The sequence below is a fragment of the Antedon bifida genome, chromosome 2, assembly GCF_963402885.1.
Source record: "Antedon bifida chromosome 2, ecAntBifi1.1, whole genome shotgun sequence".
Lineage (NCBI taxonomy): Eukaryota > Metazoa > Echinodermata > Crinoidea > Comatulida > Antedonidae > Antedon > Antedon bifida.
Genome location: NC_136227.1, coordinates 36,367,892 through 36,386,057, shown reverse-complemented (window position 1 = coordinate 36,386,057; position 18,166 = coordinate 36,367,892). Strand labels below are relative to the sequence as shown.

Here is an 18,166-nt window from a genome sequence, read left to right as displayed (position 1 = left end):
CAATTTAATCTTTTTAATTTATTGTCATGTGATGCGGTAATTACCATTCCAAATGCGCCCTAATAATTTAGCAAACTAATTATTATAGGCGTACACAACCAAATACCGCGTCAACTTATCTGCGTCGTGTATGTCACATCTGTTTCCTAAACCTCTTTCACACTACCTTCCCGCTTAGGTGTTCTCTGCGAGATGCGTCGTGTATGTCACATCTGTTTCCTAAAACTATTTCACACTACTTTCCCGCTTAGGTGCTCTCTGCGAGATGCGTCGTGTATGTCGAATCTGTTTCCTAAAACTATTTCACACTACTTTCCCGCTTAGGTGCTCTCTGCGAGATGCGTCGTGTATGTCGAATCTGTTTCCTAAACCTCTTTCACACTACTTTCCCGCTTAGGTGCTCTCTGCGAGATGCGTCGTGTATGTCACATCTGTTTCCTAAAACTATTTCACACTACTTTCCCGCTTAGGTGCTCTCTGCGAGATGCGTCGTGTATGTCACATCTGTTTCCTAAAACTATTTCACACTACTTAGGTGCTCTCTGCGAGATGCGTCACGTGTGTGCAATATAGAAGTGTTATGTCTGCATAAATTCTTATTGTAAATTGTCCCTACGCCATATTTGTGTTTAAGGACTACTTTTCATTTCGATGTTGTCAAGTAAGATTGCGTTCATTATCCGAAATCGTAGTTAAATATTGCAATTATCCCGTCATGACATTTCAATTACCCTATTGCCGTCTGTGCTCTGAGTAATAAAGTGAATACAAACAAAACAACGAATATTGGTCGCCACCACAAATTAATATTGGACTTAAGGAATCACTTATAAACACACGCTGCACCAGAGTACAAGGCCAGTATTAGCTATACGTCTTCTATCAATTGACGACACAATATTTTGGGTCTATTATTAATACTGTATAGTGCCAATTGAGGGCACATAAGATTTTACTTTGACGTACTTTTAATGCGAGTAAATTTACCAAATATTGATGAACTAAGCGAGACGGTTTGTAATACACCAACACCTTTGCATCGTAATCCTGGTTCAAGATGCTTGTGTGCCGACTTTGCTGGTTATTCTGCCTTTTCTGTTGCACTAACGCTGAGGATTCAGGTATTGACATTTATTTTGAATTTTACTTTGAAAATATTTTATGCAAACTATTGTAACATATTTATCTTAGTTACTCTTAATAGTTAATTTATGTTTCTTATTTAGACAATTTACATAGATCGAATCAAAAACGGGATTTTTTTTATGTTAGTTCATTTTAATCGGCTTTTCGATTTTGTTACGAGCTCAAATAGAATACGTTTGAGACGCCAAAATATTTTTCTTTTTATTCTTATATTAAGTCAAAACTCCGTCCATCTAGACATCCCCCAGTAGAACCAATATTTTAAAAGCGGACATAAGAGGTTTACTGCCGTACAGTATTGTACATTGTGTCTCGAATTATTAGAACTCACTATTTTGTTTCTAATCATACTTTTAGGTTATATGGTTCTTGCTACAGAACGGGACTACAACCGAATACTGTACTCGTGCTTAGAAACTGAGGACCAGCCTCTTAACATTAGTAGCAATGTTATTAACGTTCCTCAATATCCCATTGGACTAGCTTACGACCAAGTTACCAATTCAATATATTTTTCAAGCGCGACATATTCTAGAATATATCGGAGGAATCTGCTTGTGGAACAGCTCAACGATATTGACTCTTCTGAGTGTGAGTTACTTGTTCACTTTTTAAAAAAAATAATTTATCAATTTACTTACCGGTATGCTAGCTAATTTGAATGGCTACAACTTGTTACAACTTTTGGGTCACTTAATATGGACACGAATAATATCTGCAAAAGTTTTTCACTTCCATAGAAAAAAACCAACAAAAGAATGATTTCACTTATAAAAAAACATTAACAACATTTTCTGCTTTAAATTAAAGTTTATCGGGTACTTTTTTTTTTTTCTGATCCAATTTTTGGTTAAAGTGAATAACTATTATGTGACACTAAAATGGCATATTCAACCACATTGTTTAAGGGGAACAATCTTTTAAGCATTTAAAAAATTCATCGGGTAAAGGTAAAAGAACCTTTTTTTAATCGTTCAGCTTTTTTTAGATAGGAATTTCATTTGCTATCTGAAAGGTTTTTTCTATGTGGAGCCAATGACTACGGTACTGAAAAACGTTCACTTATGCTTACTTGTATAGTAAAACATTTGCACAAAAGGTAGATCCTAGTCGTACAGTACGTTGGGTTCCTTCTAGGGCGCGTTGGTAATAAGACCTACAGATAACAGTTAGGGGGTAAATGGCAAAATCAGCACTGTGGTCATATTACAAGAGTTGTCAAAACATTATAGACTATCGGTATCTCATAAAACTCCTAAAGTAGGAAGCCTTTTGCAATTTTTCCCTGATTGATAAGTAATTGCATTGTTCTGTGCAGGTGCATCTTCAATGGATATTGATGACGTACAACGTAATCTCTACTACTTTGGGTATAGTACAAAACAATTACAGGTTTACCGAATTGAAACAGGGGTACACCATACGTTGATTACACTTAGTAATCTTATCGTATCTGACCTACAATTCGATCGTCAAACAGGGTGAGTATTTTCCACTTTCTCGATGGAAGTCTGTCGCTTAATATATGTAAATTCGTATACTGTTTCGTTACCGGACTACATAATATGCGAAAGAAAAGAATAATAGAATTGGCACAGATCATAACATTTTCTCTTTTTTGTATTAATTTTTTATTGCACTTTCATAGGTACCTGTTTATGGCTGACCAAATGTATGGCTTATCACGTTTTAAAATCTCAACTTCAACATATGAGATTTTATATTCATCTAGAGGCGTAACTGGCTTGGGATTAGATGGTAAGATAACACATTATGGTAGGCCTACATTTATCTTAATCATGAATGGTCAGTTTACATGGTGAAATGCACATGCGTAAGTTCATAATATAAGTACAGTATTTCGTAAACGGATTAAGTACAACAACTTATGTCTTTTAACCTTAAATTAGGCCTATCAATATCTAATCGTGAATATATTAATAACTATAAAAGTACCATATCATCCGCCGTACCATTCTCGAACTCTTACACAAACACAATTATTAACGATCATATTAACTATTTTTAAAGTTTGGAACACAATAAAATTGTTCCGACATTGTTTTGTATCTTATATTGTTCTTTTTATTATGCTTTAATGTTTACTTGTCTAAATTGTTGGAGGATTCTTCATAAATTTGAATAAATGCATGCTTTATGTGACTTGCCCCAATACGTATAAAACGCCATATGTGCCAAAATATTTATCTTTTTACTAATATTAACTCCGGGTGATCTAGAAAACTAAGACCTAAGATATCTTAGTTTTCTAGATCTAGAAAACTAAGATATCTTAGGTCTTAGTTTTCTAGATCCTCATTAACTCTGTCTGGAATACTTTTATTTTAATTAATAATACATGTAGGAGGTCGACTCTATGGCACCGATGAAGTCAGCCAGAACAATAACGTATTTTATTATGATACTTCCGTCTGGGGACTGAACGTCATTCTGGATGATACTCAGCTCAATGAGCTAACCAATCCAATAGATGTGATTGTAATTGGTCAATACATTTATGTCCGTGCGCATGCTCATGATCATCTTATTCGAGCGGATCTTGACGGAAATTTTCCACAGACCAATTATGGAGCAATTATAAAAACCTCAAACGGGGCAGAGTACGAAAGTCTCGTTGTGGTTAGATGTGAGCGGTTTTTTTTTTATTATTACGTAACTCGACGTTTGTTTTAAGAGGACACTCACTTAAAAAAAAACCCAAAATAGTTACAATATTGTTTATTATCTTTGTAAAATGTGTAGGCCTAGTTAAAGACATTTTCGGTAGTGGATTTATGTTAATTCTCTCTCCCCGATGAGTCTGTGATGTTGTGTGGATTATTTAATATCTGAAACACTTATACTATCTATTTTTATATTTTGTGAATTTATACAGTGGATCCTGCTCTCAAGATTTGTCAAGAAAACCAAGTTACAAATAGTAGGTCACAATCTCATCCATTCCGTCCACAGTAGATACGAATAGAACATTATCACAAACTGCTTACAAAGTACGAGTAAGCATGTCGAACCATTCTACACGTGCAAATAGCAAATACTCCTACATCATCAAAGTATGAATAGTAGGCCTACATTCCCAATGAGCTTCCATTTCTCTGCTAAGTACGAATATTGCAATTTTATATCAGGCAATCCACTGATAAATATGTTTCGTCTAGGTCCAACTTTTGTGTATACGTCCAAATCGGTGCCTACCTCGGACACTCCGCTAAACAGCCCATCACAAGGTCCAACTTTTGTGTATACGTCCAAATCGGTGCCTACCTCGGACACTCCGCTAAACAGCCCATCACAAGGTCCAACCTTTGTGTATACGTCCAAATCGGTGCCTACCTCGGACACTCCGCTAAACAGTCCATCACAAGGTACAGTATGCCTTAATAAAACAAATACAATATTTATTAGTTGTGGTAGAATTTTACTACAGTACTAGGAAGGTATACTTATATCTTTCTGGTAGTAATTCCACGTATGCAATGACTTTCTCTCTATCTCTCCACAACGCCATCCTAAACTTACTATATAGGTTCAACTGAGTACTACTCATCTGAATCAATGGTAATTCCGAGAACTATCGCAACACAAGGTACGACACAATAAATAAAAGCATTATTTGATTCCTTACCAAAGCTATTAATAGATCATCTTAATACAGTTTCGAAGTAAATCTTGGTATTAATAGTGGGGTTTTTTCTTGTTCTCTCTCACTTGGTATAGGTCCAACTTTTGCGTACACATCATCAGAATCAATGGTAACTTCAAGAATTAGCACAACACAAGGTACGACTAAATACCAGTTATACAAGTATTAGGTACTTAAGTACTATTTGACTTTAAATATAAGCATAACGGAATTACCTTATTCCTCCAAAGGCTATAGATCATATTAATATTACAGTTTATAAGTTATAGAGACGTTTTGAGACCTTTAAGCATAATTATTCCTTCTTTCTGACAAAACGTGGTATATATCCAACGTTTATGTACACATCATCAGACTCAATGGTAACTTCGAAAACTAGCACAACACAGTGTACGTGACATTGTACCAGTTACGTTTAGTATACAGTTAGTTGTATATTCTTATGTAAAATCAAAACCATTATCTGATCCAATATACCAAGTACAACCTTAGTATACCGCTCCTCTCTTTCTCTCTTATTTTGTAGGTCAAACCTTTGCGGGCACATCAGAATCAATGGTAACTTCGAGAACAAACGGAACACAAGGTACGACACAATAGTTACAACATAACGATATTTTCAGTACCAAATATCTTGCTATTTGACTTTAAATATATACCTGATGGCATTATCTTATTCAATCCAATAGACCATCGTAATACAGTTAAGTATAATATTTTATAATATGCTTTCCTCTCTCTCTCTCTCTCACTCTGACAAAACGTGATCTAGGTCCCACTTCAGAGTTCACGTCAGAATCAACTTCAAAAAATAGTACAACACAAGGTAAGACTCAATCATTATATCAGTTACAAAAAATTCGTACGTTTAGAAACAGCACTTAAGTCAATCAATCAGTCATCAAACATCTATTTCCAAAAAAATTGTGGAGTCACCTAGAAAGCATCTTTGACTTTAAAATAATAATGGCCTTGATTCCATCCAAAAACCACCGTATATAATAGATTAACATAATTATTACGAATAATTTATTTATTTATTTATTTATGTATAATTATTTTGTTATATATTTACAGAAATGGATTTTCTAAGTGAAATTTCAAATTTATCCAAGGTAGTGTGCAAGAAAATAGTGAAACATGAATAGTCATTTTAGTAACATAAAACGTTCATATTTTTCAACATTTTTCAACGAAAGTGTTTGATTATAAAGGAATAACAATATTGACTCTATTGCCATATAACCATGTCAAAGATGGCTTTCATTTATTCATTAGAATATCTCTGAGGAAAATGTAGAATATGTTGCTAGAGATTTGGAACAACTCACGAATAGAAAAGAAGAAACAGAAGAGGGTCTATTATCCGCTGAAATAAAAGAGATCTCACGTGTACTAGAAAGCATCGTGCAAGTTAAATCACCAAATCAAAATGTTAGTATCGCAAACAATATTGTCTTACATTTACCACCATCATCATTTATCATTATCATCATCATTACATCATCATCATCGTTATCGTCATCATCATCATGCTGCACCCTTTCCTTCTCATACTCGTCACAGCATCAACGTAACCAACATCATCACCATAATTATTAACATCTTTATTGTCATCAGTTTTGATTGTATTATTTCTTTTGTCGTTTTCGTCTTCATCTATGATCGGCACTGATAAAAACAATCATTGTATTTGCTATTTGCATAACAGGTGACAGAAGCTGTAGTTGGGACAATGAATACTGTTCTTTCTTCTAATTCCTCTGCGTTTGGGTTAGAAAAAGCAACCACATCACAGCTCCTTCAATCTTTAGAACAACAAATCGCTACCACCGCTACCGATGGCCAGAATTATACGCAGAATGAAACTACCGTTTCGATTACAACGTTTAATTTTGAACCGAAAGAATTACAGTCAGATGTTGTGTTTTTTGTGAACAATGCATTCTCTGACATATGTGTTGATGATACTTGTGGAAACAATAATAATGTTAGGCATTATTCCATTACACTTCCAAAGTCAATTTTGCTTCCCAAAACTGGTAGCGTATATATTTTTTTCTTTTTATAAGTAACACTGTTCCCTTCAATTCAATTCGTTTTGAATTTGAATATATTTTTGACACAAACTTGAACTAGAGTTGGTATTATTAATAATCTTAATCTAAATTAAAATAGTCTGGGTTACAATAATAAATTATTACGGTTGTTTCACTGCCCTTTGAAAATGTTTTATACTGAATTTTGTCGTTCTAGGAATTACGAAGAACGTGAGCTTCGTCACTCAATTTAATACAAACCTGTTCCAGTCTACTATGAAATATTTGCAAATATCAGACGTGGTTATGTCAGCTACTATTTACGATGAAAACCTTCCAAATGTGTTTGATGAACCAGTAACTGTGGTTTTCAGAATGGCAATGGTGTGTATAGTGGAATTTTTCATTACAATTTAACAGATTTAATCCACTACAGTATATGATGATCCAATGTAGGCCTACCAATGTAGGAGAATGTATAGATCGCAAATCTGAGAGATTGCACACCTAAGAGATTGTAAGATTGTATCTAAGTATATATTGCATATTATTATCTTCATTTACAGAACAGTACAACAGTAACACCTTCCTGCGTATTTTGGAACGAATCTTTAAATGAGTTTGGTGATTGGTCAGATAAAGGCTGCAAGTTGACAGAAATCGTGGAAGGCAGTATAACATGCCAATGCACACATTTAACAAATTTCGCCGTTTTGTTTGTAAGTAAATACTAATTATTCAGTAAGAACACAATTTATGTCATGTACGAGAGTGACGTGACACTTTGTTGTAATTGTTTTTATTAGTTTTTCATTTACATGTTTTGAAAGCTATACTGTGTCTCAGAGCAAACATAATTTCTATGTATATTTTATATGCAAATGACGATAAATGGAAGTAATTTTCCACTGATGAATGAATGAATGTCAGTGATGTTCTTTTAACTTTCTTTCTAAACGATTTCATTGATACATTATGTTTACATTACAGTTTCCAAATGATATGGTTCCAGCTGTCGATCGATTTCTTGAGCTAGTAACCTACATAGGCTGTGGAATGTCCGTCATTTGTCTCACATTAACTATCGTAACCATTCTTTCTAATAAGTAAGTTATTTCGTTTCATTTCTCTTTATTTCGGAATTCATATAGAAAACAGTACATATTATTTAAAAACTAATCCAGACGATATCAGCATGTTCGATAGTACATTTGAAATAACTGTTCGTTTGTTCTATTACGTATTCTTTCTTTATACCAGTTTTTATTCTGAGATACTTTCAATGCATTGCTTTCCAAGTGGTTCAGTACGTAAATCAACAATATGTAATTTAGTTAAGGGACGATTGATAAAGAGCGAAATATTTGAACATTCTACTGAATCAACTACAATGTACAAATTAGCTATTTTCACACATATTTAAAAAATTGATAATGTATATTTCATATTACAATCATGACTTATTTTTACAGAAAGCTGCGAGTCCGTCCGCCTCAAATCATAATGATAAACTTGTGTATATCCTTGCTGTGTTTGTACCTCACATTCATGTTGGGTATTGAGCTACCAGATCCAGGAACAACATCATGTAAATTGGTAGCTGTACTCATCCATTATTTTCTGTTGTCCTCTATTGCCTGGACGTCCGTGGAAGCTATCAATATGTATTACCTAGTTGTAAAGGTGTTTGACACGCCGAAATCGTCATTTATATGGATGGGAGCAGTAATTGCTTGGGGTATGTTTAGCGTTTTCTTTTATTTGTTTATTATTATAATTCATTCTGAAAAAAAAAAAGAATAAGGTACAAGAGTCAATGAACTGTAAATCTTGATATTTATTACAGATTTTAAAACATTTCTAAAGATCATGTGATTTATACAAATATGAATTATGGTAGAAATCATAACACCCCACCCACAGTACACAGTGATGCCGTATTCATCGTCCTTATCACCCACAGTACAAAGTGATACCGTACTCATCGTCCTTCTCACCCACAGTACAAAGTGATACCGTATTCATCGTCCTTATCACCCACAGTACAAAGTGATACCGTATTCATCGTCCTTATCACCCACAGTACAAAGCGATACCGTATTCATCGTCCTTATCACCCACAGTACAAAGTGATACCGTACTCATCGTCCTTCTCACCCACAGTACACAGTGATACCGTATTCATCGTCCTTCTAATAGTATTTTCTTTCTTACATTATTGTAGGTACTCCATTAGTTATAGTGGTTGCTTTACTTCTTATCGAGTTATATAGACCTTTTGGAAATTCTACGAAGACATCATTTTATGAAAACGAAGAATAGTAAGTAATGTCATTGTTACATGTCTCTCATAATATAAATGAAAATGTTACTTCCAACTGAAATGGTTCTGCAAAGATGAATCCAAGAAACTCTCCTCCTAAAACAACAATATGCCTAAGTTAAATCAATCTTTATTTGCATTTTCTGTACTTTTATCGTTTATTTTTGTTTACAGCATTTAATAACATAATGTTTATCTTACAGCTGTTACGTAGCAAGTGACGTCACATCATATCGTCTGGAATACATATGTGTTTTACTGACACCGATTTGTTCCGTCGTCCTCTGTAACTGTATCATCTTTACACGAGTCATCTATAAGCTGTTCATTGTAGGTACAATGCCGTCAAGAAAGCAAGGATCACCGAAAGAAAAGAAAAAACGAGTTTCAAATTCTATTGCAATATGTGTACTTTTAGGTCTCACTTGGATGTTTGGGTTCCTTTCATTCGATTACCCTGGTAACGTGGTATTCCTAACTTTGTTCTGCATTTTAAACTCTTTCCAGGGCGTTGCTATCTTCTATTTGTTTTGTATCAGAAACGAAGAATGTCAAAACGTCTGGAAAATATGCAGACGTAAAAAAGTTCACAATCGTATCCATTCAGACGACAAACAAATAGTAATGACCTTAACAAACAAAACTATAAATGTAACATCTGCATCGTCAGAATATCCAGAACGAAAAATTCTGGTCAACAATTTTCTTTAAATTAACGTCTGCGACCAAATTATACTTTGTTTAAACACGTGGCTGTGTGTTATTTTTCGGACCATCAGAGAGCCTGTGTTGTTTTAAGCAAACCCTGTTTTACTACCTTTTTGCAACAACTTGAGAAAAAAATAAGAACATTCATAACAATGTTTGTTAAGTGGTTTATCCATCTATGTTTTCTATGTACTATTCGGATTAGTCCTTATGGATACATGGCAGTCTGGGTGTCCATAGTATAAAGTACAGTCTTATTTAAATGTTGAAAGTAAGTCTATACCTATTTTAAAATATAATTGCAGTATTACAATATATATACGATAAAGTTTTTAAAGAATTGTAGTAATTATGTTACCGTGACCATATTACTTATTAGTAATAGAAAGGTTTAAAAGAGCTTAATTACATTTCATAACATTTATCCATCTATGTTGTCAGAATGAAGATTATTTCGATTAGGCTCTCAATTCGTTGAAAGTAGGTTAGGGCCTATAGACTTATTTTAAATAGATATTTTATAATGAGTAACAATATTTGTCTACGTTAGCGTTGTCAAAGAAATAATATCGTTACGCACAAGTCATAGAACGATGTATGTATGTTTGACATTAAACATAGGCTTGCCATAATTGTCTGCATACTATAGTTTGTGGTATGATCTTCGAAATAAATACCTCAAAAACCAAAAAGATATATTGCTTCTGTATAGTAAGTAAAAATTACAATTTTCACTACTAATGTAAATAAAGCCAGCATCTATCATCTATTTATTTTTTTTTGTGATTTTTCATCACTTCGTTGTCTCAAGGTTTTCTCTCAACGTTCGGTCTCCAATCAAAGTTGACTTGTAGAGATAAACAACAAAATATCATATTCGTAGAAAAAATTTAAAAACGAATGATGGATTTATCCATTCAGCAAATTAATATGATGGAGAGGACCAAACAGCAAAACTAATGACATAACAAACATTATTTTAAAACACAGCAGCATCTCGACTCCACCTTCGTTCTCAAGAACTTCGCCGTCTGCGCTTACTCTTTTATAATGATTAAACAAAGCCCATACACCATTACGTAATTCATACGTATTCTGATTGGTTAAGTATCCTGCAAATGAAACTCACAAACAAATCCTACAGTTGTACATATTTTGTTGAAATCTGCCAATCAAATTGTTCATAGAACGTTGGATATTGGCATACCACACCACACCATTCCTCAATGACTCGTGGAGAAGGATTCGTGCGTTTTGTTCGTTTCTGTGAAGCATGGAAAACATGACCGCAACAATGTAGGCCTGGTGAGTGATAATTGTGTTAGGCCCAGTCTTTAATTGTGACTGAAATCATCAATTTACACACTGTGTTGTAGGTGTAGGCATAGCCATAGGGCCTACTTTTACATAGTTTGAATCAGATTATTCAATATAAGCCCCAACATTAATAATAGGAATATAACAGTTTATAACGGTGAAACACGTCTATTCGACGGTACGTTTATGAGACAATCTCGAACATTGAAAGCAATTTTTTTTAAACACCTCTGGCCATACTAATATAGGAGCAATAGGGGCAAATAATACACTAATATTCTCGGCTGTATTCAAATATGTAGGTAAGTATATCGAAGCTGGTTCGGTTCCAACATATTTGAAACAAGATATTTTCATCACTTTGATTTTTATTTTCGTCGTTGTAACCCATATTTTCAATCTTTTAGCGTAAGAGAGAGTTTCTCTTCGAAATTCGTACTTTTTATCTTAATAAGATTTTTTTTATCACTTCGGTTTTTGCTTTCGTCGATTTATCTTTTCGTCGATTTCTTTGCGTCGTTATAACTGATCGCAAATTGTTTTGATGTTCATATTTTCTTCGAACAGTTTCACGTTTTTACGGTATTTCACGTTTTACGGTATTTCAACATTAGATGTAGGTGAGTATCCAAGTTGGTTCGAACGAAAATTATGTTTGAGCTTACTAAAACAGATCGAACAAGTCAACGCGAATTTATTCGAAATTCTCGATTTGTTCTGCGCCAGGAATTTTTCATCACTTCGATTTTTGTTTTCATCGTTTTTACTATCGCAAATTATTTTGATTTTCATCTTTTAGGCGTTACCGATGCATTTTTTCGAGTAGTTTCACGTCGTTTATTTCAACACTAGATGCATTAGGTAAGTATCGAAGTTGGTTTGAGATTACAAAACAGATCGACGAGTCAATGTTGTGTTTTTCAAGTTTCCTGATTTTTTTCTGCGACAGGATTTTTTCATCCTTCGATTTTTCATCGGTATGACGTATCACGAATTACTTTTTCATCTGTTAGCGTAATAGAAAGTTTTTTTCTTAAAGTTTCACATTTGTACATTTTTTCATCGTCGTTATTACGTTTTTATCGTTATCACGTATTATTTTGTTTGTCATCACTTCAACAACTGATCGGCGTCTCACGAATGACGAGTTTATTTGAAATTCTAGATTTGGGGATGCGACAGCATTTTTTCATCGTTTCGTCAATAATCGCGAATTATGTTGATTTTCATCTTTTAACATAACCCGAGTATTTCTTCGTACGGCTTCTCTACGCTACGTTTTTGTTGTGTCATCGATGTTTTTTCGCACTATCGGATGCATTAGGTAAGTATCGAAAGTGGTTCGCACCGACATTTGAGATTATATACCAACATATCGACGAGTGTTGTTTTTATTCGAAGTTTCCTGATTTGCTCTGCGACAGAATTTTTTCATTCTTCGATGTTTGTTTTCGTCGTTATAACCTATTTTAAATATTTTAGCGTATAACCAACAAAGAATTTTTTTCACATTTCACATTTTTGTACCTTTCTCTTAATCAATGATCGAAGTTTCGGTACCAACGAAACGAGTTTTTCATTAGTTCATCACTTCGAATTTTGCTTTCACCGTTTTCTTTTTTTTTTCTTGATCTACTTCTCTATACAGTTACTTCGATTTTTTTGTCACCTCCATTACATTTATTAATTTAAAAAAGAGGAGGAAAAAGGTGGCCTTCACGTGGCCCTCCTTGTAAGTACCAGTGAAACCTGGGAAACCGACACCTTTATGTTACATTATTATTAGTTAGAATCAAAGTTAATATCCGTTGGAATAATGTTTTATTAACGCGTTACTGAATCTTAACGCGTTGTAATTCAGTAACGCGTTACACATACTATTTGACGAGAATTGACAGTCGCCGCACGCCTAACCTCTGAGGTCGTTTCGTAGAGGATTTGCGGCGATTTTAAAATGTAAATATTTTGATATTTTAGTTGTACAAATGAACATAGAAAGTCTTCCGTTACCATCGATCATTAGACAAAAGCTCTTTGGAGCAGGTTTTCTTACTCTTGATGATTTTAATGGGTTGAAACCGTCTCAACTTTCAAAAGGTAAGCAGGTCGCGGTACCTAAACTAGTTAGGCCTAGGCCTATGTTTACTACTATTCTAATCTATCTACACACATCGGCTTCCGCCCCAATCTTGCCGGCCGGCGACCCGTCTGTTGCCTGTGGTCATTCTGATATCTGATTGGTCAGTTTTGGCTGTTACTTTCCCGGAATTAAATATCTCTAGGCTAGAAGAGGCTGGTGAATGGTAAAAAAAAATCTTTTTTTAGCTTAATTATAATTATTAAAAACTTATTGAAAAGAATGTTTTTTTATTACATTGTTGATTGTGTGATGTTGGATGGTACTTGACATTTACCCTACCTTTTACCATAAAGATATTATTATAGCGAAATATAATATCTTTATAGTATATGCTTCTACCATGACATGAGCTACCAGAATCTTTGTATGTTATCACCATTTTTGTTCTACTTTGAAGAGCTTAATAGTTCATTAGAAGAAGCATGTGAGGTCTTGAAAGCAATTGATGATGTGAATCTGGTCCGGAACACGTTAAAAGATGGCACTAATGGATGTCGGATGGCCTTGGAGATCTTGCAGGAGGAGCAAAGACAACTAAGCATTATCACCTTTTGTGAAGAGATTGATGATATGTTAGGGGGCGGTATTCCCCTTGGAAAGACGACAGAAATATGTGGTGCGCCTGGTGTGGGAAAGACACAAATGTGGTTAGTAGAAAATGGTATTACCTCTACTAAATAAACATTCTATTCTAGTACTGTAGGTAATTAAAACATAAAGACTGCAAATTTACTAATCAGTATAACCAGGGAGGTGAATAACTTAATTTGGATAAATTTACAGTATCTTGCTCTAGACAAATTCAAACTATCTTTTATTAATCCATTCAGAAATTAATTGCTAGTTTTACAAATATATATGTAACAATACAAAAGGTAACAAATTACAAAACAGAAAGAGAACGCCATAAAACATGAGTAAAAATTTAACAATAAACTTATTGTTATGTTTAAAATTGTTATTAAAAAGTTGAATGACTTGTGGAAGGAAGGAGAGAAGGTAGTGTTTTGTATATAAATTTAATTCATTGTTAGGTAGTTTTTTACGGGAGCTGAAACAATCATACAAAAAAATTAATTTTAAAGAAAAAAATCTGCTTCGGAGACTGATTATACTGGAACTACTGTAAGAGGCTTTGAATGCAGAGTGTGTGTTAAGGGAGGTCACAAGGAGGCTCAGCTGTAACAATTATTTTCACAATCCACTTTTCTTTCTGAGAACAGCATGCAATTGGCAGTTGATGTCCAAATTCCAACCGTGTTTGGTGGAATTGAAGGAGAAGCTTTGTACATAGACACAGAAGGTAGCTTTATTGTAGAAAGAGCATCTGAGATTGTCACAGCTGTAGTAGAACATTGTGGACGTATAGCTGCAAGCCAACAGAATCATGGTAAGCAAACTCCCTCCACATGTACCTGTCGGATCATCTTGTTCAGAAAGTTTAGAAATATATGTGGGCTTCAATTCTATTAATTCTTGCTAGCACATTTTCCATGAGCGTGTTAGCAAGAGCAAATGTTTTTGTTTTCACTTGTTTTAGATCAACTGAACGCAATGAATACATTTACAGAAGATCATGTACTGTCTGGAATCCATTACTCAAGATGCCAAGACTTTGTGGAACTCATTGCATTCATAAATACCCTACCCAAGTTTCTCAGCTCACATCCTAAGGTGTTCTTTTAACATATTGCGTTCATAAATACTCCACCCAAGTTTCTCAGCTCACATCCTAAGGTGTTCTTTTAACATATTGCGTTCATAAATACTCTACCCAAGTTTCTCAGCTCACATCCTAAGGTGTTCTTTTAACATATTGCGTTCATAAATACTGTAACTAAGTTTCTCAGCTCACATCCTAAGGTGTTAACATTGCATTCATAAATACTCTACCCAAATTTCTCAGCTCACATCCTATGGTCTTGTTTTAACATATTGAATTTATAAATAATCTACCTAAATTTCTCAGCTCGCATCCTAGGGTGTTTTAACAATAATTGCGTTCACAATTTGGTATATTCATGATATATTAAAAAAAACAATTTCTAAATATAAACAACCTTTCATGTTAATAATGGTTTTTTAATAAACAGTAACATATTGATATTTTATTTCTTATGTTAGGTACGAATTATAATTATAGATAGTGTAGCATTCCACTTTCGACATGATATTGACAACTTATCATTGAGGACACGACTTCTAAATGGACTCGCACAGAATCTTATCAAACTAGCAATGGAGAATACAATTGCAGTAAGTTGTCTGCTTTTGTAGTTTTTTTTTTTCAACTTTATTTATAGAGGGTAACCCTTCCAGCTGGACCAATTAATGCCAGTAGATATTTAGGGGCCCTCTTAAATAACAATACAATACATAAAAATGATTTTTATTTATCTTAAATATAAATGGAACAATCCTCAATGTATGCACTTACAACAGACATCAAATTAGTACACGTCATCTTTCAGTATAGTAAGTCACAAAATTAAAGTATTGGTGGTACACACCTAATTGCTGACAATGGCTTAGGCTGCTTTTGTGCTTTCCTGGCAGCTAGTATGATTAAACTATGATTTTATATTTTCTCCTTGTACGTGGTGTACCGCAAACTTTATATCAACAAAATTGAAATAATTGAATTTTTTCAGGTGGTCCTAACAAACCAAATGACGACAAAGTTTGGTGGAGAAGACGGAAGCTCGCGCTTAATTCCTGCTCTAGGAGAAAGTTGGGGGCATGCTGCGACCATCAGAATGATCCTCTATTGGCAAGCAAGTCAAAGGTATGTTTTCTATTGGAATAATGTCTTAACTGGGGTGATAGTTAATAATTATTTATATAATAAAAAATATAATACTTCTGTCATCTATAACTCTCTTCTGAACACGAATCTTGCCTGTACCTAAGAAGAGAAATGTTATGAGGAATACAAATTAAACTTTTGATCACTATAAAAAACATTTTAGTTAATACATATAGTGTTGTGATCAAAATGTTATTCTATGTTTTATGAAGATTTGTTATTTGTTTAGGTTAGCAATGCTATATAAATCGCCCTCAAGACAAGAAAAGACTGTACCATACCAAGTGACGGTGAGAAGAATTAACACAGGAGAGAATGTTTTCTTTTTTGTAGATCCAATAGATCGTAAAGTACTAAAAATGGTACCTACGACGACATTGCACATTCTGTTTGCTTTCGCAAGTATCAATGTCGCAGGAAAACACAGCGCCCTCAAAAACACTGAGGTGATGTATTGACCAGATTGTAACCAATATCAACAGTCTATTGGTTCAACAAAAAAGACAAATTTTCTCTTATATATTAGGATCCAAATTAAATTGTTTCAAGATTTTAGAATTAGCACACTTGGCATTTAATTTATTTCATTGGAGTATTGTTTTTCCATTGAGTATTTAATTAATAAACACGCTTGTGGTAAATACTGTTATTAATATTTACCATTTAAATAAAAAAAAAAAGATTTTCTTTTTATCACAAAGTATTCAAAGTCCTTTACTTCTGTTATATTAAAAAGTATATATTTTTTTATGGTTTCAATTACGTTTTTTAAATTCACTTGTTTTTGCAGAAATGTGGTATAAGAAGCAATGCCAGTGCGGTTGTACAATTTGGACAAAAATGCCAACAAAAGTTAACAGCTGATGAAGAAAACCCTGCAAAAAGGAGGAAAGTGTCGTCAAAGAGCTAGACTTAATTTAATAATGAATGTTATTCTTAATCATGTGGACAGATGATAGAGCTCCTTATAGTGGCTGCACTGACATGACGTGACCCTTAGGGGAGAAGCATGTAGTTGAAAAGTGTAACATCCGAGTCCACAGCGCTTTCCAAGAACTTAACAGGCACAGAATAAATTCTAAACTGCCCAGTGATATTCTGAAATTGAATTAATTTGAAACGATAAAGATGAAAAAATCTCAACCAAGATTCGAACCCAAGACTTCCTGCTTGATATGTAGATGTCCTAACCATTAGACCACTGGGACTATCATGGTATTGTTCAAACTCGATTGAATAGCGTGGTACGGTATATATATTAGTTGAAAGATGTTAGTTCTAAGAACAGCAATTGTCGCGTCCCTTTCTTTAAATATATATATATATATATATATATATATATATATTAGTTCTAAAGTTCTGTCTACACTATCCAAATATGGTAGTGAAATTCTCAAATATGGCAGTGATATGACATCCATATATGGGCACATCACATTGTTTTGTCACATAAAGTTTGATAGTGTAGACAGAACTTAAGATAGACTTCATAAGTTATAAACCATTGAAAAACTTATGTTTATCAAGACAGTTGATATTGATACTGTACTACATGGTTTTGCAGTATAGTATATGGTAATAGTTATTGTGTAAAGTATATTTAGCAAAGTTTAGAAAAATCACGGAAATAATATCACTTTTACCTAACAATGATATAAATATTGGAAAATAGTTATGTTATTATACAATTTTGTATATGAATTTTGAAATAAATCTGCTTTAAATTTGTTTATTTTTGTTTTAATACCATTATTATTATTATTATTATCGAGAGCTGCACTGATTATAGATATCACGTTTATCAGATAAATTTAACTTCAACCAATATCAGGTTTTTTAAATTCAATTATGCGATAATATTGCTATGATCATATATTGCATTATCATCATCTTATAGTGCCATAGAAACCAGTTTTGTCGCAAAATAAAAGGGTCGAAATTTGACCATTTTTGAAAAAATCCCTGTACTATAGTACAAGGATTTTTTCGAAAATGGCAAAAATATCAGGTTTTTTATATTCAA

At 33.6% G+C, this 18,166-nt stretch overlaps 2 protein-coding genes across 2 annotated transcripts; both read left to right on the top strand.

The window, feature by feature from the left end:
* Positions 1–2,945: 2,945 nt before the first annotated feature.
* On the top strand, positions 2,946–10,295 carry LOC144835690 (adhesion G-protein coupled receptor G6-like). The gene is made up of 14 exons (XM_078690754.1): positions 2,946–2,952; positions 3,512–3,793; positions 4,043–4,087; positions 4,296–4,532; positions 5,337–5,396; positions 5,888–5,925; positions 6,089–6,244; positions 6,522–6,852; positions 7,067–7,233; positions 7,416–7,568; positions 7,840–7,955; positions 8,322–8,587; positions 9,074–9,170; positions 9,376–10,295. The coding sequence occupies exons 1-14, from the start codon at positions 2,946–2,948 to the stop codon at positions 9,881–9,883; spliced, it is 2,463 nt and encodes an 820-aa protein (XP_078546880.1). The 3' UTR covers positions 9,884–10,295.
* A 2,838-nt stretch (positions 10,296–13,133) lies between these two features.
* On the top strand, positions 13,134–17,794 carry LOC144836302 (DNA repair protein RAD51 homolog 3-like). The gene is made up of 8 exons (XM_078691561.1): positions 13,134–13,294; positions 13,735–13,984; positions 14,561–14,727; positions 14,878–15,011; positions 15,462–15,593; positions 15,989–16,122; positions 16,373–16,433; positions 16,934–17,794. The coding sequence occupies exons 1-8, from the start codon at positions 13,183–13,185 to the stop codon at positions 17,051–17,053; spliced, it is 1,110 nt and encodes a 369-aa protein (XP_078547687.1). The 5' UTR covers positions 13,134–13,182; the 3' UTR covers positions 17,054–17,794.
* The last annotated feature ends 372 nt before the right edge of the window (positions 17,795–18,166 follow it).